The sequence below is a fragment of the Lynx rufus genome, unplaced genomic scaffold (genome assembly GCF_022079265.1).
Source record: "Lynx rufus isolate CCGP_SWC_20201006 ecotype Redwood Valley unplaced genomic scaffold, mLynRuf1.p SCAF_10, whole genome shotgun sequence".
Classification (NCBI taxonomy): Eukaryota; Metazoa; Chordata; class Mammalia; order Carnivora; family Felidae; genus Lynx; species Lynx rufus.
Genome location: NW_025814824.1, coordinates 82,016,748 through 82,038,709, shown reverse-complemented (window position 1 = coordinate 82,038,709; position 21,962 = coordinate 82,016,748). Strand labels below are relative to the sequence as shown.

Here is a 21,962-nt window from a genome sequence, read left to right as displayed (position 1 = left end):
GACTCAGGTCCTTGGTGACATGTCAGGCACAGGAGCCAGGAGGGGCTGCTGACTTTTCACAGGTAGTGTCTCCTGGGACCCATTCCCAGATCTCCTAGTTAGAGCCTAGGTGGGGCGATTGTCCAACCTCCCAGCTGGCCCTTCTGCTTCGTGGTCCCCTGAGTCCCAGCAGTGTCAGTGATAAGACCGTTCAGATGACCAGATGGCCTTCCTGGTTTTCCCTGGGGTGACATGCTGCTTGGATGCATCCTCGTAGCCCTGATCCTGACCGGGGCCTGGCTCTACCATTGAGTCATACTTTTCTAATTGGAACCCAGTCCCCATGATGGAATGCAGTATGTCCTAGAAAACAAGGGGGAAAATGTAGATAAAATAGCACAATCAACACCTTCAATTGTCATACAGTAGAAATAGTAGCAGGAATATTCCTATTTTCTCTGACTCCAGAGAACAGAGATATAAGCACTATGTGGTCTCGACATCAGGCTTGGGATACAGTTTCTGAATATATTTATCTTTTGTTGTAATTTTACCTTACATAAAAAAGCTGATAAAATGTGTATGTGCTGTTGAAGGAGTGATAATATAGTTACTGACCACTCTCCCACCACTCAGCTTCTGGTATATAGTTCAATCTTGTAGAAGCCCTGTGTGTACGTGTGTTTAATCATATCCTTTCTTCCCCTTTTTGAGGAAATAACCATTGTGAATATGTGTACTATTTCTTTCTGTTCTTTATAGCTTTGCCACATGTGCGTTGTTGAAGATGTGACCACCATTGGATCCATAAGTTGTCCCCAGGTAACGGGAGGCTCCTCACCTCTCCTCTCCTTGGAATGTAGCTCTGCCCTTGTTCCCACAGTTGGAGCCGGTGTCAAGGTCACCGCCCTGAGAGAGCAAGGTGCTGTTGAGGCCTTCTGGAGGGCGAAGTGACTGAACCCCTATGAGGCCTCTCTCTGTATAAACTTTTAGGATTCTGGCAGGCAGGTGTGGGTATCAACTTGTCTTGGGGTGCCCAAGACACATGCCTTGTGCGTAAGTTCCCTTGCTTATTAGCACTGCTCCCTACCAATCCAGAGTGGCCTGCCTCTTTCCTTGTTCTGTCCCTGCCCTCTGTGTACTGTGGCCAGTTTGAGGACCAACACGCATAGATGTCTGAACTGTATGGTTTACTCTAAATTTGCCTGTTCTTGTCATTTATGCGAATGGAATTATACTTTTTATATTCTTCTGTAGATCGCTTATATTGCTCTGCATTATTCTTCCACATTTGTTCATGGGACGCCTGTAACCGCAGGGCGTTCCTGTTCAGTGTCGTCTCATACACCCCTCACTCTACACCCTTGCTGCCTGCTGACGTTCCAGTTTCAGAACTTCTGGCTTGGGAATTACTGTGTGTGTATGTTGTCTGTGATTCTCTCAGCGGATTCTGGGGTAGCATTCCATAATCAAACACATGGCACTTCCACGACAGAATGAATGCATATTCCCACTGAGTACAACTAGTTGAGAATGTAAATACTCTTGTGTAAATTCGGATCATGTTTTGTTGCTCAATGAGTTCACTGAGAACATACAGGAAATCCTTCTCTCATGAGAGATTTTTTACAATAGAAATGTAGGTAGATTTTCTGGTGCCTATGTATGTATGTATGTATGTATTTTCCGTGCCATTGTATGTATGTATGTATGTATGTATGTATGTATTTTCCGTGCCATTGTATGTATGTATGTATGTATGTACGTACGTATGTATGTATTTATATGTAGAGTTTTTTAGTTTTAATTTTTTTTTTAATATAGCTTATTGTCAAATTGCCTTCCGTACAGCACCCGGTGCTCATCCCAACAAGTGCCCTCCTCAATGCCCGTCCTCCACTCTCCCCTCTCCCCACCCTCCCATTAACCCTCACTTTGTTCTGTGTATTTAAGAGTCTCTTATGGTTTGCCTCCCTCCCTCTCTGTTTGTAACTTTTTTCCCCTTCCCTTCCCCCATGGTCTTCGGGTAAGTTTCTCAAGATCCACATATGAGTGAAACATATGGTATCTGTCTTTCTCTGACTGACTTATTTCACTTAGCATAATACCCTCCAGTTCTATCCGTGTTGCTTCAAATGGCAGGATTTCATTCTTTCTCTTTGCCAAGTAGTATTCCATTGCATATATAAACCACAACTTCTTTATCCATTCATCAGTTGATGGACATTTAGTCTCTGTCCATAATTTGGCTATTGTTGAAAGTGCTGCTGTGAACATTGGGGTACATGTGGCCCTATGCATCAGCAGTCCTGTATCCCTTGGGTAAATTCCTAGTAGTGCTATTGTTGGGTCATAAGTTAGTTCTATTTTTAATTTTTTGAGGAACCTCCACACTGTTTTCCAGAGCAGCTGCACCAGTTTGCAGTCCCACCAACAGTGCAAGAGGGTTCCCTTTCCTCCACATTCTCTCCAGCATCTATAGTCTCCTGATTTGTTCATTTTAGCCACTCTGACATGCATGAGGTGATATCTGAGTGTGGCTTTGATTTGTATTTCCCTGATGAAGAATGATGTTGAGCATCTTTTCATGTGTCTATTGGCCATCTGGATGTCTTCTTTGGAAAAGTCTCTATTCATGTCTTCTGCCCATTTCTTCACTGGATTATTTGTTTTTTGGGTATGGAGTATGGATAGGTTTTTTTTTTTATAGATTTTGGATACTAGCTCTTTATCCGATATGTCATTTGCAAATATCTTTTCCCATTCCATCGGTTGCGTTTTAGTTTTGCTGATTGTTTCCTTTGCAGTGCAGAAGCTTTTTATCTTCATAAGGTCCCAATAGTTCATTTTTGCTTTTAATTCCCTTGCCTTTGGAGATGTGTCGAATAAGAAATTGCTGAGGGCGAGGTGAGAGAGGTTGTTGCCCGCTTTCTCCTCTAGGGTTTTGATGGTTTCCTGTCTCACATTCAGGTCTTTCATCCATTTTGAGTTTATTTTTGTGTATAGTGTAAGAAAATGGTCTAGTTTCATTCTTCTGCATGTTGCTGTCCAGTTCTCCCAGCACCATTTGTTAAAGAAAGTCTCTTTTTTCCACTGGATACTCTTTCCTGCTTTGTCAAAGATTAGTTGCCCATATATTTGTGGGTCCATTTCTGGGTTCTCTATTCTATTCCATTGATCTGAGTGTCTGTTCTTGTGCCAGTACCATACTGTCTTGATGATTACAGCTTTGTAGTATAGCTTGAAGTCTGGGATTGTGATTCCTCCTGCTTTGGTTTTCTTTTTCAAGATTGCTTTGGCTATTTGGGGTCTCTTCTGGTTCCATACAAGTTTTAGGATTATTTGTTCTAGCTCTGTGAAGAATGCTGGTATTACTTTGATAGGGATTGCATTGAATATGTAGATTGCTTTGGGTAGTATCGACATTTTAACAATATTTGTTCTTCCTATCCAGGAACATGGAATCTTTTTCCATTTTTTTGTGTCTTCTTCAATTTGTTTCATAAGCTTTCTATAGTATTCAGTGTATAGATTTTTTACCTCTTTGGTTAGATTTATTCCTAGGTATTTTATGTTTTTTTGTGCAACTGTAAGTGGGGTTGATTCCTTGATTTCTCTTTCTGTCACTTCATTGTTGGTGTATAGGAATGCAACCAGTTTCTGTGCGTTGATTTTATATCCTGCAACTTTGCTGAATTCGTGAATCAATTCTAGCAGCTTTTTGGTGGATTCTTTTGGGTTTTCCATGTAGAGTATCATGTCATCTGCAAAGAGTGAAAGTTTGACCTCCTCCTGGCCAATTTGGATGCCTTTTATTTCTTTGTGTTGTCTGATTGCAGAGGCTAAGAGTTCCAATACTATGTTGAATAACAGTGGCAAGAGTGGACATCCTGTCTTGTTCCTGACCTTAGGGGGAAAGCTCTCAGTTTTTCCCCATTGAGGATGATATTAGTGTTGGGTTGTTCATATATGGCTTTTTTTTTATTATTATTTTTTTCAACGTTTATTTATTTTTGGGACAGAGAGAGACAGAGCATGAACGGGGGAGGGGCAGAGAGAGAGGGAGACACAGAATCGGAAACAGGCTCCAGGCTCTGAGCTGTCAGCCCAGAGCCTGACGCGGGGCTCAAACTCACGGACCATGAGATCGTGACCTGGCTGAAGTCGGATGCTTAACCGACTGCGCCACCCAGGCGCCCCTCATATATGGCTTTTATTGAGATATGCTCCTTCTATTCCTACCTTGTTGAGGGTTTTTATCAAGAAAGGATGCTATATTTTGTCAAATGCTTTGTCTGCATCTATTGAAAGGATCATATGGTTCTTGTCTTTTCTTTTATTAATGTGATGTATCACATTGATTGTTTTGCGGATGTTGAACCAGTCCTGCATCCCAGGTATAAATCCCACTTGGTGGTGGTGAATAATTTTTTTGATGTGTTGTTGGATCTGGTTGGCTAATATCTTGTTGAGGATTTTTGCATCCATGTTCATCAGGGAAATTGGTCTATCGTTCTCCTTTTTAGTGGGGTCTTTGTCTGGTTCTGGAATCAAGGTAATGCTGGCTTCATAGAAAGAGTTCGGAAGTTTTCCTTCCATTTCTATGTTTTGGAACAGCTTCAAGAGAATAGGTGTTAACTCTTCCTTAAATGTTTGGTAGAATTCCCCTGGAAAGCCATCTGGCCCTGGACTCTTGTTTTTTGGCAGAGTTTTTATTACTAATTTGATTTCCTTACTGGTTATGGGTCTGTTCAAATTTTCTATTTCTTCCTGTTTCAGTTTTGGTAGTTTATATGTTTCTAGGAATTTGTCCATTTCTTCCAGATTGCCCATTTTATTGGCATATAATTGCTCGTAATATTCTCTTATTATTGTTTTTATTTCTGCTGTGTTGGTTGTGATCTCTCCTCTTTCATTCTGGATTTTATTTATTTGGTTCTTTTACTTTTTCTTGTTGATCAAACTGGCTAGTGGTTTATCAATTTTGTTAATTCTTTCAAGGAACCAGCTTCTGGTTTCATTAATCTGTTCTACTGTTTGTTTTTTTTTTGTTTTGTTTTGATGGCATTAATTTCTGCTCTAATCTTTATTATTTCCTGTCTTCTTCTGGTTTTGGGTTTTATTTGCTGTTCTTTTTCCAGGTCCTTAAAGCGTAAGGTTAGGTAGTGTATCTGAGATCTTTCTTCCTTCTTTAGGAAGGCCTGGATTGCTATATACTTTCCTCTTAGACCGCCTTTGCTGTGTCCCAGAGATTTTGGGTCGTGGTGCTATCATTTTCATTGACTTCCATATACTTTTTAATTTCCTCTTTAACTTCTTGGTTAGCCCATTCATTCTTTAGTAGGATGTTCTTCAGTCTGCAAGTATTTGCTACCTTTCCAATTTTTTTCTTGTTATTGATTTTGAATTTCATAGTGTTGTGGTCTGAAAATATGCACGGTATGACCTTGATCTTTTTGTACTTACTTAGGGCTGATTTGTGTCCCAGTATATGGTCTATTCTGCAGAACGTTCCATGTGCACTGGAGAAGAATGTATATTCTGTTGCTTTAGGATGAAATGTTGTGAATATATCTGTTAAGTCCATCTGGCCCAGTGTGTCATTCAAAGTCATTGTTTCCTTGTTGATTTTTTGATTAGATGATCTGTCCATTTCTGTGAGTGGGGTGTTGAAGTCTGCTACCATTATGGTGTTACTCTCGATGGGTTTCTTTATGTTTGTGATTAATTGATTTATATATTTGGGTGGTCTCACATTTGGTGCATAAATGTTTACAATTGTTAGGTCTTCTTGCTGGATAGACCCCTTGATTATGATATAATGCCCTTCTGCATCTCTTGATACTGTCTTTATTTTAAAGTCTAGATTGTCTGATATAAGTACGGCTACTCTGGCTTTATTTTGTTGACCATTAGCATCATAGATGGTTCTCCATCCCCTTATTTTCAATCTGAAGGTGTCTTTAGGTCTAAAGTGGGTCTCTTGTAAACAGCATATAGATGGATCTTGTTTTCTTACCCATTCTGTTACCCTGTGTCTTTTGATTGGAGCATTGAGCCCATTGACGTTTAGAGTGAGTACTGAAAAATATGAATTTATTGCCATTTTGATGCTTGTAGAGTTGGAGTTTCTGGTGGTGTTCTCTGGTCCTTTCTAATATTTGTTACTTCATATATATATATATGTATATGTATATATTTTTTTCCATCTTTTTTCCCCTCAGAGAGTTCCCCTTAATATTTCTTGTAGGACTGGTTTAGTGGTCACAAACTCCTTTAATTTTTGTTTGTCTGGGAAACTTTTTATTTCTTCTTCTATTTTGAATGACAGCCTTGCTGGATAAAGAATTCTTGGCTACATGTTTTTGTGATTCAGCACACTGAATATATCCTGCCACTCCTTTCTGGCCTGCCAAGTTTCTGTGGATAGGTCTGCTGCAAACCTGATCTCTCTTCCCTTGTGTGTTAGGGACTTTTTTTCCCTTGCTGCTTTCATGATTCTCTCCTTGCGTGAGTATTTTGTGAATTTGACTATGATATGCCTTGTTGATGGTCGGTTTTTGTTGAATCTAATGGGGGTCCTCTGTGCTTCCTGGATTTTGATGTCTGTGTCTTTCCCCAGGTTAGGAAAGTTTTCTGCTATGATTTGCTCACATAACCCTTCTACCCCTATTTCTCTCTCTTCCTCTTCTGGGACCCCTATGATTCTGATGTTGTCCTTTTAAATGAGTCACTGATCTCTCTAACTCTTAAATCGTGCTCTTTTGCCTTAGTCTCCCTCTTTTTTTCTGCTTCATTATTCTCTATAAGTTTGTCCTCTATATCGCTGATTCTCTGTTCTGCCTCATCCATCCTTGCTGCTGCTGCATCCATCCATGATTGCAGCTCAGTTATAGCATTTTTAATTTCATTGAGACTATTTTTTACTTCTTTTATCTCTGCAGAAAGGGATTCTAATCTATTTTCGACTCCAGCTAGTATTCTTATTGTCATGATTCTAAATTCTGGTTCAGACATCTAGCTTCTATCTGGGTTGTTTAAATCCCTGGCTGTCGTTTCTTTGTGCTGTTTCTTTTGGAGTGAATTCATTCGTTTTGTCATTTTGAAGGGAGAAAGGAATTAATGAGGTAGAAAAATTAAAATAAAAAGTATTAAAATTAAAAAATTAAAAACACACGCACACACAGAAAATCTAATAAATGATGCTAGATCCTAGGTGTGTTTTTTGTGGGTGTTGAAAGTGGTTTGACAGATTAGAGAAAAAAAGGGGGGGAAAGGAAATTGTTTGAGAATTTGAAAACATGAATACACTGAAATAGACTAAAATAAGATGATGGGAGTAAAATAGACTTTGAAAAAAATTACACAAAAGTAAAGAATATAGTAGGAAAAAAACAAAGAAAATATTTTTAATAACAATTAAAAATAAATGAATTTTTCTCTTTCTGTATTCAAGAAAAAGAAACTAAAAAGAAAAATGAGAAAAAAAAAATAAATCGTTTGAAAATTTGGAAAAGTGAATACACTGTAGTAGCCTAAAATAAAATGATGGATGTAAAATAGAATTTGAAAAAATTTACATAAAAGCAAAAAATATAGTAAAAAATTAAAGAAAAATATTTTTGATAGAAATTAAATGTAAAACTGAAGGTTTTCTCTTTCTGCATTCAAGAAAAAGAAAAGAAATGAAAAGGAGAAAAAAAAGAAAAAAAGGAAATCGTTTAAAAATTTGAAAAAGTGACTACACTGAAGTAGACTAAAATAAAATGATGGTAGTAAGATAGAATTTGAAAAAATTTACACAAAAGTAAAATATAGTAAAAAAATAAGGAAAAATATTTTTAATAAAAATTGAAAATAAAAATGAATTTTTTCTTTTTCTGTATTCAAGAAAAAGAAAAGTAGTGTAAAAGAGAAAAAGAAAAGAATGTTCAATAGTTGGACCTGCTAACAGATTGAAATCGGACTGAAATTACTTCGTTTTCCCCTAGAAGTCAGACTATGTAGCGCTCTGTAGTTCATAAACTAAGCAGGCGGTGAGACTTGTGTTCTTAAAGAGTGAGGTTGGCCCAGTTGGGCGTGGCTCAGTGTAATGGCTCTGTTCTCCACTAGATGGCACTGCTAGCCTGCTGGGGTAGATTGTTGTGGCACTCGTTGGTGTGTATGCATATGCCCTGGAGCGGTGAAAATGGCGTCACCTAGCTACCCAGTGTGTAGTATGGGTACTGTTCTCTCTGATCAGCAATCGTGCATCCGTCCTCTGTCTTCACCTTTCGTCCACTCCCTGCTTTTACACTGTGCGTAATGAGGCCCCAGGCAGTACCTCTCTCCCGAGTTTTGTCTCAGATGTGGCTGTTTTCCCCAGCCCCTTACTTCTGATCTCACTGAGCAATGGCCAAACAATGGCCGAATGTCAGCTGTACCCAGGAATGCTTGCTGGACCCTGCTGCTGTCAGAGCCCCGAGACTGTGGCCAGGTGCCAGCCCGCCCCAGAAAAAGTTTGCGAGATAGTGTAGCAGCAGCTTTTCACGGATTATGGAAAATCACAACACACATCTGGCACCAGGCTTCATCCTTAACACCAGTACCAGCTAATGTGGCTGCCTTCTGGGGTCTGCTGGGACCAGGTGGCTTCAACAGTCTCTACCAAATGTCCTTCCAGCAGTGGAACTGCTTTTCCCCAAGTGGCCTCAGAACCTCCCAGACCCCACTCTGTTCCTGGGGATTCACCCTTCCCACCAGAGCACCGCCAGGTATTGAGCTGTGGAGTTGCAGACTTTGCACTCCCCTTGTTTACAGTCTTAATGAAATTTAAACCCTCTCCTTTCTCCTTTCTCCTGTCTCCCATTTTAGTTTAGTCCCTGTGGCTGTTCCCAATTTTCCACTTTCTCTCCAGCTGGTTTTGGGGAGGGGTGCTTTTCCCGTATTCTCCCCCCACCCAGTCTCAGTCCTCTCTCCACCTGCAAAAGCAGCTCCCTGCCTGCCACCGGCTTCTCTCTCCCCAAGTTTACCTCTCCACGCCACATACCTGCTGAAGTCTGTAGTTCAGGTTGTGCAGATTGTTGTGTTAATTCATGCAGATTGTTGTGTTAATTCTCCAATCAGTTTACTAGGTGTGTAGGATGGTTTAGTGTTGATCTGGCTGTATTTCATGGATGCGAGACACACACACACACAGACACACACACACAAAATATTTTTATTTTAACTGATTGAAGTCATCAATATATATTTTATCTTGTAAGCACTGTACTTGTGTCTGTTTGTAAAAGTCCTTTCTTCCGTGAGTTCAGGGAGACTGAACATTGAAAAAGACAACATTCCAACATTGTCTTTTAAAAATTTTATAATTTGGCTCTTCCCAATCAGTTCTTTAGAGAATTGTTTTTTTGTGTGTGTATCTTGTGATGTGTGTGTGTGTGTGTGTGTGTAGGGGGGGGTCTATATTTTATTTATTTTTACATCAAGAAACTAATTATTAAATGGTTCTCCCTAGACTCTTCTGAATTGCAATTATATGGAAATATCATCTGTAATTGAAATGCAACCTTGTTTCCTCCTTTAGAGAGTTTAAATATTTTATTTTTTTCTCCCTCTACTGCAGTGGGTGGGACCTCAGGTAAAATGTGGGCTAGCTGTGGTGAGAGCTGGTATTCTGTCTTTTTTTTTTAATCTTTATTTTTGAGAGAGAGAGAGAGACAGAGCGTGAGTGGGGGAGGGGCAGAGAGAGAGGGAGACACAGAATCCGAAGCAGGCTCCAGGCCCTGAGCTGTCAGCACAGAGCCCAACGCGGGGCTTGAACCCACAAACTGTGAGATCATGACCCGAGTCAAAGTCGGACACTCAACTGACTGAGCCACCCATGCACCCCCCTACACCTAAAGGTAATATCATTCTACTATCTGTCAAGTATACTTATGTCTATGCTTCATTTTTTCTGAAGATATTAAAAAAATTTTTTTAAGTTTATTTATTTTGAGAGAGGCAGATACAGCATGAGTTGGGGAGGGGGAGAGAGAGAGGAAGAGACAAATCCCAAACAGGTTCTGTGCTGTCAGTGCAGAGCCCAGTGCAGTGCTCGAACTCATGAACTGTTAGATCATGACCTGAGCCGAAACCAAGAGTCAGATGCTTAACTGGCTGAGCCACCCAGGCATCCCTTTTCTGAAGATTTTACTTTTTTTTTTTTTCAACGTTTATTTTTTTTGGGACAGAGAGAGACAGAGCATGAACGGGGGAGGGGCAGAGAGAGAGGGAGACACAGAATCGGAAACAGGCTCCAGGCTCTGAGCCATCAGCCCAGAGCCCGACGCGGGGCTCAAACTCACGGACCGCGAGATCGTGACCTGGCTGAAGTCAGACACTTAACCGACTGCGCCACCCAGGCGCCCCTACTTTTTTTTTTTATGAATATAATTTACTGTCAGATTGGCTTACATACAACACCCAGTGCTCATCCCTACAAGTGCCCTCCTCAATGCCCATCGCCCATTTTCGCTCTCCCCCACCCCCCATCTACCCTTAGTTTGTTCTCTGTATTTAACAGTCTCTTGTGGTTTGACTCCCCACTCTCTGTGTAGATTTTACATTTAAAGCAAAAGTAAAAGGGCGCCAGGGTGGCATGGTTCGTTGAGCGTTGGACTCTTGATTTCAGCTCAGGTCATGATCCATTGGTTCATGAGATAAAACCCTGCATCAGGCTTTGTGCTGATCGCTTGGAGCCTACTTGGGCATCTCTCTCTCCCTTTCTCTCTCTGCCTTTACCCTGCCTGTGCTTTCTCCCTCTCTCTCAAATAAATAAGATTTAAAAATGTATGTTATAAAGTAATATCTGTACAAAATGTGAGGCTCAAACTTAGAACCCCAAGATTAAGATTTGCATTGCCCTTGTCAACTACACTTCAGTTAAAAAAACAATAGGGATAGGGATAGTGGCTCAGGTGGTTAAGCATCTGACTCTTGAATTTGCCTCAGGTGATGATCTCAGGGTTTGTGAGATCAAGCACCACATCAGGTTCTGTGCTGGCAGTGTGGAGCCTGCTTGGGATTCTCTCTCTCCGTCTCTCTCTGCCCCTCTCCTGTTTGCACTCATGCTTTCTCTCTCTCTCAAAAAATAAAAAAATAATAAAAATAAAAGAATGAAATGGAAGAAAATGGTTAACAGACTGTGGAAAACAGTGCCTTCACCAACAATCAAAGAAATTAAAACTAAAGCAAGGAGATACCATTTAGCTATCATATCAATTATAATTAAGGGTACAGTGTGAACATCAAAATATGGAGAAGATGTAGACAAAAGGGCACCCTCATTTGGGAATTTTTGCAGAATGGATAAAGGGTCCTATACAGGTTAGATATTCCACTTTTAAAAATATTAAATATAACAGATTATGAACACATGAAAATATTTTTCAGAGATGTTCTTTGCATCATTACTTGTAATAGTGAAAGCTTAGAAACCCTCTAATCATTCAACATTGGTGAAATACCGTATATGTTGTGGATATTTATTCTTCTGTACTTTCAGAGAGCCAATTGTCCAGGAAGAGATAATAATATGGAGATAACTCATGAGATTAAGCAAAAAAGTATATATATTTGTACCAGCAGTATTTTCTCAACAAAGTAAAGACAAAAAGTCATTAGAAAAAGACAGGCAGAAAACATTGTAAAATATTACCAGTGGTTTTCTTTATATGGAGGAATAGTGAGTGTTTTCTTTTTTCTTTTTTCCTATTTCTTATAGTTTACAAATTTACTATAGTAAGCATGGATTATTCTGTAGGTGAGACATATGAAATAAACCAGAGTTTAAAAGCCAAAGAATCAAGGACTTGTCCATAACTAATAATTACTCTCTGTCAGAATCTTGGATCTGATTCCTGATGTGTGATTTGGGGCCAGTCCTCTGAAGTGTCGGTGGCTAGTGTCTTCTCCTCAAATGAGTCTTGTCTTCTTAGTCCCAGCAAATAGCGTGTCTTCTTGGTGCAGCCTTCTCCATGGGTAGGTTAGTCCCTATCAGTGAGTTGTTTCCAAAGTTGGGCTTGGAAATGGTCCCTGAAACTCTGAGCACTTGAGCCTTCCTGGTTGTGAGCATTTCTTGTAGCTAAGTGGGACCTGTTAGTCCCAGGCTGAACTGGTGCTACCTGGCTTCCTCCCAGCACCCGAATTCTGTCTGGTGTCATTCTTGGTGATTCCTACTCTCTGGCTTGGATCTGCTTGGACACCTATACCACTAGTCAAGTCACCCTGTAGGGATTGCTGGCCACTCATCTTCCAGGGGTGTAGCTCTGTCCTTTTCCAGTATCTCTGATTGTAATTCTGGCCAGTGAGGCATTCTCTGTTTGTTAAACCTGGTTGTGATGTTGAGCATCCATCTTGCTTGAACTTGAGTTTTCAAAATTACAATGGGGAAGTGCAGGGAGAAGGCATTTCAGAGAGCCTGAGCTTCCAGTCTGAGGAAGGACCCTCTACTCAGTAGAGCATCTTTCTGAGTCAAAGAGTCCCAACAGGGCCCCTTTCATGTCCCTGTTCCTCAGGCTGTAGATAAAGGGGTTCAGCATGGGGGTGACCATCGTATATATTACAGATGCCACCATTCCTATTTCTGCTGAATAGGTGGATGAGGGCTGGAAATACACCAGAAAGAGCGTCCCGTAGAAGAGAGTAACCACTGACAGGTGAGAGCCACAGGTCGAGAAGACCTTGTGCTTCCCCCCAGCAGAGGGGACCCTGAGGACGGTGTGGATGATGTGGGCATAAGAGACCAGGACACAGGTGAGTGGGACCACACCTGAGAGGGCTGCTTCAGCAAACATCAGGACCTGAAAGAAATGGGTGTCTGAACAGGCAAGTTTGAGGAGAGGGAGAAGATCACAGAAAAAATGTGGGATGGCATGCGAGGCACAGAAGGAGAACTGAGACATGAGGAGGGTGAGCGAGGAGGCCAGGAGGTGGGAGCAGAGCCAGGATGCGGCGACCAGCAGCAGGCAGCGCTGGGGACACATGATCGTGGTGTAGTGGAGAGGAAGGCAGATGGCCACGTAGCGGTCATATGCCATCACGGCCAGCAGGAAGTCATCCAGTAGAGCCAACACCATGAAGAAGTACATCTGCACGAGGCACCCAGTGTGGGAGATGGCGTGGCGCTGTGTCAGGATGTTCGCCAGCACCTTGGGGACAATGGTGCAGGTGAAGCAGGTATCGATGAAGGACAGGTTGGCCAGGAAGAAGTACATGGGGGTGTGGAGGTGCTGGTCAGAGCCAATGGCCATGATGATGAGCAGGTTCCCCAACACGGTGACCAGGTACATGCCCAGGAAGAGTCCGAACAGGAGAGGCTGCCGCTCAGGGTGTGCAGAGAAGCCCAGAAGCAGGAAGTCAGAGACGCTGGTTTGGTTTCTGATTTCCTTCAAGGAGAGAAATTGGAGCAGAATCTTGCTTAAATGAAATTAAGCTCTGACTAGTGCAGTTTGCTACTGGTCTGTTTTCTCTATACTTTGAAAGGTCACTGAGATTCACTAGCAGCTATAAGTGCAGGTTTGCAGATATGAGGACTGTGGTCTCTGGTAGTGAGGTGTCAGAGTGGGGCCGTAGTCTGCATTCTAGATTTCTGTAATGTGGCAAGTTTTTGCCATGGATTGTCTGAATGATACTGAATGGGGATTCACTGGAAAGAACTGCTTCACATTTATTTTTTTATTTTTTTTATTTTTTTCTTATATATATGAAATTTATTGACAAATTGGTTTCCATACAACACCCAGTGCTCATCCCAAAAGGTGCCCTCCTCAATACCCATCACCCACCCTCCCCGCCCTCTCACCCCCCATCAACCCTCAGTTTGTTCTCAGTTTTTAACAGTCGCTTATGCTTTGGCTCTCTCCCACTCTAACCTCTTTTTTTTTGTGGATCCTGAGAAACTTAACAGGAACCCATGGGGGAGGGGAAGGAAAAAAAAAAAAACTGCTTCACATTTAATTCCTTTTATAGTAAACATAGAGCAACACTTTGGATTATCTCTTTTTTGGAGGTACTTTTGGGATCATGCATCTACTAGGATTTCATGGACTCGTGGAGTGTCTGTGTGCATGTGTGCAAGTGTGTGGGGGCATATTGAGGGAGATGAAAGAGGAATAGCTTCTCCAGAGAGGAGCCAGCCAAGTCCAGGGGTCTCCAGGTGTATGGAGTGCTCTGGAGCCCTTTGTCTTTGAAGATCATTCCAATGGGTCACCGTGGACGTGAGAACATTGGAAACTGGGAAGCACTCTATCATTCAGGGCATATCATTTTCATTCTCCTCACCACCCTCACCATCAACACCTTTCTTTTTATCTTCTGGGCTTTGGCATCCTGGAGATGGGATGGGAATCTATTCTCTGTTTCTTATTCTTGGTCTGACCCTGGTTGGCCACTTAACTCTGAATGTGTGTTACCTCATTTGGACTATGTGCAACACTTTCATTGAAGTTGACTGAGATGATATGTATGGAGGGCAGGTTACTATTGAGGGTGGTGATGCCCCTGTCTCTGTTAGGAGCAGTTGCTGAAATGTGAAGCGGAGACATAGGATGTCATGGAAAAGCATAGCATGCTGTGCTTTATGGCTCTGTTCCCCGCATGCCTTTTAACTTTGGGGGCTGTTTTCTCCCTTTGAGCCTTCCTTCCTTCCTCTGTATGATAGATACTAGTCCTACCTGAGAGGTCTGTTGAAGGGACCAAAGGCTGGAATCCATTGAAGTTTCTTTATCGATCATGATGTGCAATCAAGATGAGAAATTCCCATGTTCCTGTTTGATGGTGTGGAGAAAGAAATGTGATGAACAGTCAGTGGCAGCACGGGTTAATGTCATGTTTATTTAGTGCTGTGATAAAAACATAATATACCCTCAGGAATCGGAATGCATTCCCCAATCTGTACTCTTGATGTGACTTTGAGAAGGTCATGGATCCTTATTTGGCTTTAGTTTCAACATCTGTTTAAATGCAGTAACAATTGAGTTTACTGAATATAGTGGTTATGAGGATTAAGTTGGATTAAAAATTATGGTATACTATTTAAACCAAGGGTGGCACATAGCAAGTGCTCAGTAAATAGGATTTAGCATTGTTACTGCTGTTTTTAATAAAACAGCAGTCATCTTGTACAAGGTGAGCCAAGCCATACAGGGTGTTTTGTGGTTGTTGTGTTCTGGTCAATGTCTGCAGATTGGGCTTGTCAGTTGTGAGATGTCAACACCCAATGTCACCACCACCGTCACCACCTTTAACATCAGCAGAAGCACTACCACCTTTGAAGGGTTATACCTCAGAACTGTCAATGCAAAGCATTTGTTTTAGCATCTGAAAGCCATGTGTAAACTTGGTTAAATAACTGAATCATCAGAGCCCCTCAAATTATTAGTGGAAGAATGGGAATAAATGAGTGTATCTGAAATAGTTATTTGCTGGCTCAACATTTTGGAAAGAGAAGGGTTGTGAAGAAGTGATTTGGGGTGGTGGCCGAGAGAGATTCTGGACCCACACCTGCTGAGTGGACTGAGAGGGAAGTGTGCTTATTGTTGCCTAGGTGCTATGTGAACGTCACAGGTGGGGCTTGGGGAAGGGTGGTCTGAAGACCATTCTCTTCAGTGACTTCAGAGAGGACCATCAGGGACCTGAAGGACACCAGAGAAGGTGATCAGAAGAGCCAGAAATCGATTGGCAGATACAGGTATAGGATAGAGAGGAAAAAAGCAAAAGGAGAAGCCGAATTGCTACGTGTGTGTGTGTGTGTGTGTGTGTGTGTGTGTGCGCATGCGTGTGTGTGTGCACGCGGAAGCATGCTTACAAGGGGCCTTAGGTGGACCGTTCATTCCCCATCCATATGCCTCAGTTCTTACCTGGACATGCTGGCCAGCCTCAGTCTCTGACACTTCCAGGAAGGAGATTGGGTTTGCTCTCCCACTGACTCTTTGAGAAGACATGGCTAGAGTCACTGAGCCCTTCCCTGTCTGTAGGAACAGCACGGACTGGAGACTCAGGTCCTTGGTGACATGTCAGGCACAGGAGCCAGGAGGGGCTGCTGACTTTTCACAGGTAGTGTCTCCTGGGACCCATTCCCAGATCTCCTAGTTAGAGCCTAGGTGGGGCGATTGTCCAACCTCCCAGCTGGCCCTTCTGCTTCGTGGTCCCCTGAGTCCCAGCAGTGTCAGTGATAAGACCGTTCAGATGACCAGATGGCCTTCCTGGTTTTCCCTGGGGTGACGTGCTGCTTGGATGCATCCTCGTAGCCCTGATCCTGACCGGGGCCTGGCTCTACCATGGAGTCATACTTTTCTAATTGGAACCCAGTCCCCATGGATGGAATGTAGTTTGTCCTAGAAAACAAGGGGAAAAATGTAGATAAAATAGCACAATCAACACCTTCAATTGTCATATAGTAGAAATAGTAGCAGGAATATTCCTATTTTCTCTGACTCCAGAGAACAGAGATATAAGTACTATGTGGTCTCTACATCAGGCTTGGGATACAGTTTCTGAATATATTTATCTTTTGTTGTAATTTTACCTTACATAAAAAAGCTGATAAAATGTGTATGTGCTGTTGAAGGAGTGATAATAAAGTTACTGACCACTCTCCCACCACTCAGCTTCAGTGGTATATAGTTCAATCTTGTAGAAGCCCTGTGTGTACGTGTGTTTAATCATATCCTTTCTTCCCCTTTTTGAGGAAATAACCATTGTGAATATGTGTACTATTTCTTTCTGTTCTTTATAGCTTTGCCACATGTGCGTTGTTGAAGATGTGACCACCATTGGATCCATAAGTTGTCCCCAGGTAACGGGAGGCTCCTCACCTCTCCTCTCCTTGGAATGTAGCTCTGCCCTTGTTCCCACAGTTGGAGCCGGTGTCAAGGTCACCGCCCTGAGAGAGCAAGGTGCTGTTGAGGCCTTCTGGAGGGCGAAGTGACTGAACCCCTATGAGGCCTCTCTCTGTATAAACTTTTAGGATTCTGGCAGGCAGGTGTGGGTATCAACTTGTCTTGGGGTGCCCAAGACACATGCCTTGTGCGTAAGTTCCCTTGCTTATTAGCACTGCTCCCTACCAATCCAGAGTGGCCTGCCTCTTTCCTTGTTCTGTCCCTGCCCTCTGTGTACTGTGGCCAGTATGAGGACCAACACGCATAGATGTCTGAACTGTATGGTTTACTCTAAATTTGCCTGTTCTTGTCATTTATGCGAATGGAATTATACTTTTTATATTCTTCTGTAGATCGCTTATATTGCTCTGCATTATTCTTCCACATTTGTTCATGGGACGCCTGTAACCGCAGGGCGTTCCCGTTCAGTGTCGTCTCATACACCCCTCACTCTACACCCTTGCTGCCTGCTGACGTTCCAGTTTCAGAACTTCGGGCTTGGGAATTACTGTGTGTGTATGTTGTCTGTGATTCTCTCAGCGGATTCTGGGGTAGCATTCCATAATCAAACACATGGCACTTCCACGACAGAATGAATGCATATTCCCACTGAGTACAACTAGTTGAGAATGTAAATACTCTCGTGTAAATTCGGATCATGTTTTGTTGCTCAATGAGTTCACTGAGAACATACAGAAAATCCTTCTCTCATGAGAGATTTTTTATGATAGAAATGTAGATAGATATTCTGGTGCCTACATAGTAGTAATTGTTGTATTTAAAAAAGTTAATCGGGTGCCTGGGTGGGTGTGTTGGTTGAGGCTCCAGCTCTTTATTTCAGCTCGGGTCATGATCCCAGGGTCATTTGATCAGGCTCCATGTCAGGCTTTGTGCTGTGTGGAGCCTGCTTAGGATTCTCTCTCTCTCTCTCTCTCTCTCTCTCTCTCTCTCTCTCTGTCCTTCCCCAGTCACTCTCCCTCTAAAAAAGTAAATAATAAAAAATAACAAAATAAAGATGGATAGATGTAAAAAAAATTATCAGCGTAGAGTAACACATACAGAAAACTGCAGAAAACAGAAACCTTGCACCCGGGAAATTATTAGAAAGCAGTCGCCTATGTATCACTTCCCAGATTTAGAAGTAAAACATTGCCAGCACATCTGAAGCTCGTTTTGTGTATCTTGCTAAATCATTACTTTTCTCTCCTTCTCAGAGAAAAATAATCCCTATCCTCTTTCTAACAGTTTATTTTATCTTTGCCTGTTTCTGAAGTTTAGTAAACACTCTCACTCATTATGTATTCTGGTTTCTGGCTTCTTTTGTTCGAAATTTTACTTGTGTGAGATTCATCTAGATAGGTGTATGTAGTGGCAGTCTGTTCATTACCATCGAGGTGAGTTGCTCCACTGTAACCGTGTGTGTTACACACTGTAAGGTTGAAGGAATAGTTGGCTTTGTGGCTGTTAGGAATGATATTAGGATGATCATTCTTGTACATGTTTCTTGGTGTGCACATGCATTCCTTTCTGTCGTGGACATGCCTAGGAGTGGCACTGCTGGGATCTGAGATGTCCATATCCCCCCATTTAGTGCACACATCAAGTTGACTTCCAAAGAAATTGTGTCAAGTTGCACTTGTACCAGCAGTGTGTGCGAGTGCTGGCTGCACCACATCCTTGATAACTCTTGGTGGTTTCAGCCTTTTCCGTTGTGGTCATCATGTTGGGTGTGCTTTGGGGGACATCTCCTGATGCTTTGATTTTATGTATCAGTGATTAATCATGAGATGGAGGACCCTGGAAATACTTACTAGTATTTTCATTTCCTTATTTTGAAACTGCTTGTTTAAAGTTTTGTTCATTTTTCCGTTTAGTTATTTGTTATATTCTAATGTATTTGTAGAACTATTTAGAGCTATTTATTTATTCTAGATACTAGCCTTTTGTTGATTTATGCATTATAAATATTTCTTATATCTTGGTGGTTTGTCTTTTCACTCATTATAGTGCTGTTTGCTAAATAAATATTTTTACTTTAACTGATTGAATTCAAGTGTGTGTGTGTGTGTGTGTGTGTGTGTGTGTATAATTTTTTTCCCTTAGCATTTTATTTGTGTCTAGTTGAAGAAGCCCTTTCTTTCCTGAGTTGAGGCAGACATTTTCCACCATTCTCTTTTAAAAACTTTATAATAATGCTCTTCCCAATCAGTTCTTTAGTACACTTGGAATTGATTTTTGTGTATGTTATGAAGTGTGTGTGTATGTGTGTGCAGGTGTCTATATTTATTTGTTTTTACATCAGTATAGCTAATTATTAAACAAATCATTGCTCCATAGACTCTTCTGAATTGCAATTATATGGAAATATCATCTGTAAACAAAATGCAGCCTTGTTTCCTCCTTTACAGAGTTTAAATCTTATTTTTTTTCCTCTCCTGCAGTGGGTGGGACCTCAGGTGAAGTGTGGGCTAGCTGTGGTGAGACCTGGTATTCTGTCTTGTTCCCCATTTAGACAGCAGAGATTTAAATGTATAAGCTTTATATATTGTATGTGCTGTGTGTTTGCAAAAAGGCAATTTTTTTTTGAGATTAAAAAAGTTTTCTTCTATCCACATTTTGCTAGGAGGACTTTTCAGTGAGTGGATGTTGAATTGTATGACATGTTTTTTCTTTTTTCTTCCATCTTTTGAGATGTTCTTGCATCTAATGATTTTTGTCCTTTGCTTTGTAAATATGGTGACTTACTTTGATTGACTTTTGAGTGTTAAATCAACCATACCTTCCTAGGAAAACTCAACTTGGTAATGATATATCTTATTGTCTCTGCATTGTTGTGATCGCATTGCTAATATTTTAGTTTGAATTGGTATGTTTATTTTATAAAATTTTTGATGCATTTATCTTCATGGAGATCAACTTGTAGTGGTAATTTTTTTTGCAATGTTCCTGTCACTTTTTGGTATGAATGTTGTGCTAATCTCATAAAGGGAATTGAGTGAATATTCCTCATTTTCTTTTTTTTTAATTTTAGTATAACATATCTTTTTAAATTTTAATTAAGCTCCACACCCAACATGAGCCAGCCCGGTGCCTCTCTAATTTTTTTGAAAGGGTTTGGAAGCCTGAAATATTTTCCTGGTTGGATTGTGTATAGACACTCACTCTTACAGACATTTGGGCCTGAAACTTTCTTTGAGGAAAGCCTACACATTCAGCTTCTTCAATGGTGATATGTCTATTCCAGTTTTCTATTTCTTACTAAATTAGTTTTGATGAGTTATATTTTTCTAGAAATTTGTGTTTAATCTAAAATTTAAAATTTATATATCATTGTGGGGCACCTGGGTGGCTCAGTGGGTTAACTGTCTGGCTCTTGATTTTGGCCCAGGTCATCATCTTGTGCTTCGTTGGATTGAGCCCCATGTCAGGCTCTGCACTGACAGCATGGAGCCTATTTGGGATTCCGCCCCCCCCTCCTCAGAATAAATAAACTTTAACATTGTTCATAATATCCTCTTTATTTAATATCAGAGGTAATGTCACTTTCTTCATTCTTATTACTGATGATTGGTGTTTTCCCCATCTGACCATTTTCATCAGAGGAATATAAATGATCTTTTCAAAAAATAATCTTTTAGCTTTGTTGGTCTTCTCTATCGTATGTTTTTTTTTTTTCTATTTTGTTGTATTTTTCTGTCATCTGTTTTCTTCCTTGGACTGATTTTATTGTTCTTTTTAAGATGGATTCTAAGCTTATTTTGCATCCTTTTCTTTTCTAATATCTGCATGTAACTGTAAGAACTGTAAGTTTCCTGTGAAGAATTTCCTGTAAATAATGTTTCATAATTGTTTTTTTTAATTTCAGTTAGTTAACATACAGTGCAATATTGGTTTCAGGAGTAGAATTCAGTGATTCATCACTTACATACAACATCCAGTGCTCATCACAAGTGCTCTCAATACCCATCACCCATCTAGCCCATCTCCCAACCACCTCCCTCCCTCAATCGTCAGTTTGTTCTCTGTCGTTCAGAATCTTCTATGGTATTTTCCCCTCTCTTCACTCCTCCCTGCCCCATATGTTCATCTGTCTTGTTTCTTAAATTCCACATGTGTGTGAAATCATATATTTGTCTTTCACTGATTTACTATTTCATTTAGCATAATACAGTCTAGCTCCATCCATGTCATTGCAAATGACAAGACTTCATTCTTTTTGATGGTTGAGTAATATTTCATTATATATGTGTGTATATATATATACATATATGTGTATACGTATACACATATATATGTATATATATATATGTATGTATATATATATGTGTATATATATGTATGTATGTCACATCTTCTTTATCCATTCATCAGTTGATGGATATTTGGGCTCTTTCCATCATAACTGGTTTTCATTCATATAAAAAATTTTTCTAATAGCCATTATGATGTCTTTTACTCCTAAGATTATTTCTAGCTGAGTTTCCTAACACCCAAATATACACTTATTGTGGGGAGCATATTGTGGTGTATATAATTGTCAAATCTCTATGTTGTATACCTGAAAGCAATATTATTATATTACATGTCAAGTGTACTTCTATCTATGCTCATTTTTTCTTTCTGAAGATTTTACTTAAAAGTAAAAGGGTATGGGAGTGACTCAGTCGGTTGAGCATCTGACTCCTGATTTCGGCTCAGATCATGATTTCATGATTCATGAGATCAAACCCCTCATCAGGCTTTGTGCTGATAGCACAGAGCCTGCTTGGCATTCTCTCTCTGTGTCTCTTTCTGTCTCTCCCCGTTCCTGCTCTCTCTCTGTCTCAAATAAATAAAGATTTAAAAATGTATATCATAAAGTAATTCTATACACTACATGGAGCTCGAACTTATGACCCCAAGATCATGAGTTGCATGCTCCACCCACTGAACGAGCCAGGCACCCCAGTCAGCTACACTTCAGTTAAAAAAGGAATAGGGGCACCTTGATGGCTCAGTTAGTTAAGCATCTGACTCTTGAATTTGGCTCAGGTCCAGTTTCTGTGCTGGAAGGTTGGAGCCTACTTGTGATTCTCTCTCTCT

At 40.8% G+C, this 21,962-nt stretch overlaps 1 protein-coding gene across 1 annotated transcript; it reads right to left on the bottom strand.

Moving 5' to 3' along the window:
- Window positions 1-174: 174 nt before the first annotated feature.
- Window positions 175-15,944, bottom strand: LOC124524687 (olfactory receptor 1G1-like). The gene is made up of 4 exons (XM_047097076.1): window positions 15,861-15,944; window positions 12,490-13,388; window positions 8,971-8,992; window positions 175-342 (listed from the first exon to the last, which is right to left on the bottom strand). The coding sequence occupies exons 1-4, from the start codon at window positions 15,942-15,944 to the stop codon at window positions 175-177; spliced, it is 1,173 nt and encodes a 390-aa protein (XP_046953032.1).
- Window positions 15,945-21,962: the final 6,018 nt, after the last annotated feature.

Bases quoted from the DNA above. Each gene is read 5' to 3' on its own strand.
- LOC124524687 (XM_047097076.1), bottom strand. From the start codon at position 15,944: ATGTCTTCTCAAAGAGTCAGTGGGAGAGCAAACCCAATCTCCTTCCTG. The intron at 13,389-15,860 runs GTAAGAACTGAG...CTCTCCTTGAAG, and splicing joins AGGCTGGCCAGCATGTCCAG to GAAATCAGAAACCAAACCAG. The intron at 343-8,970 runs GCCGGTGGCAGG...CTTGTTTTCTAG, and splicing joins GTAAACTTGGGGAGAGAGAA to GACATACTGCATTCCATCAT.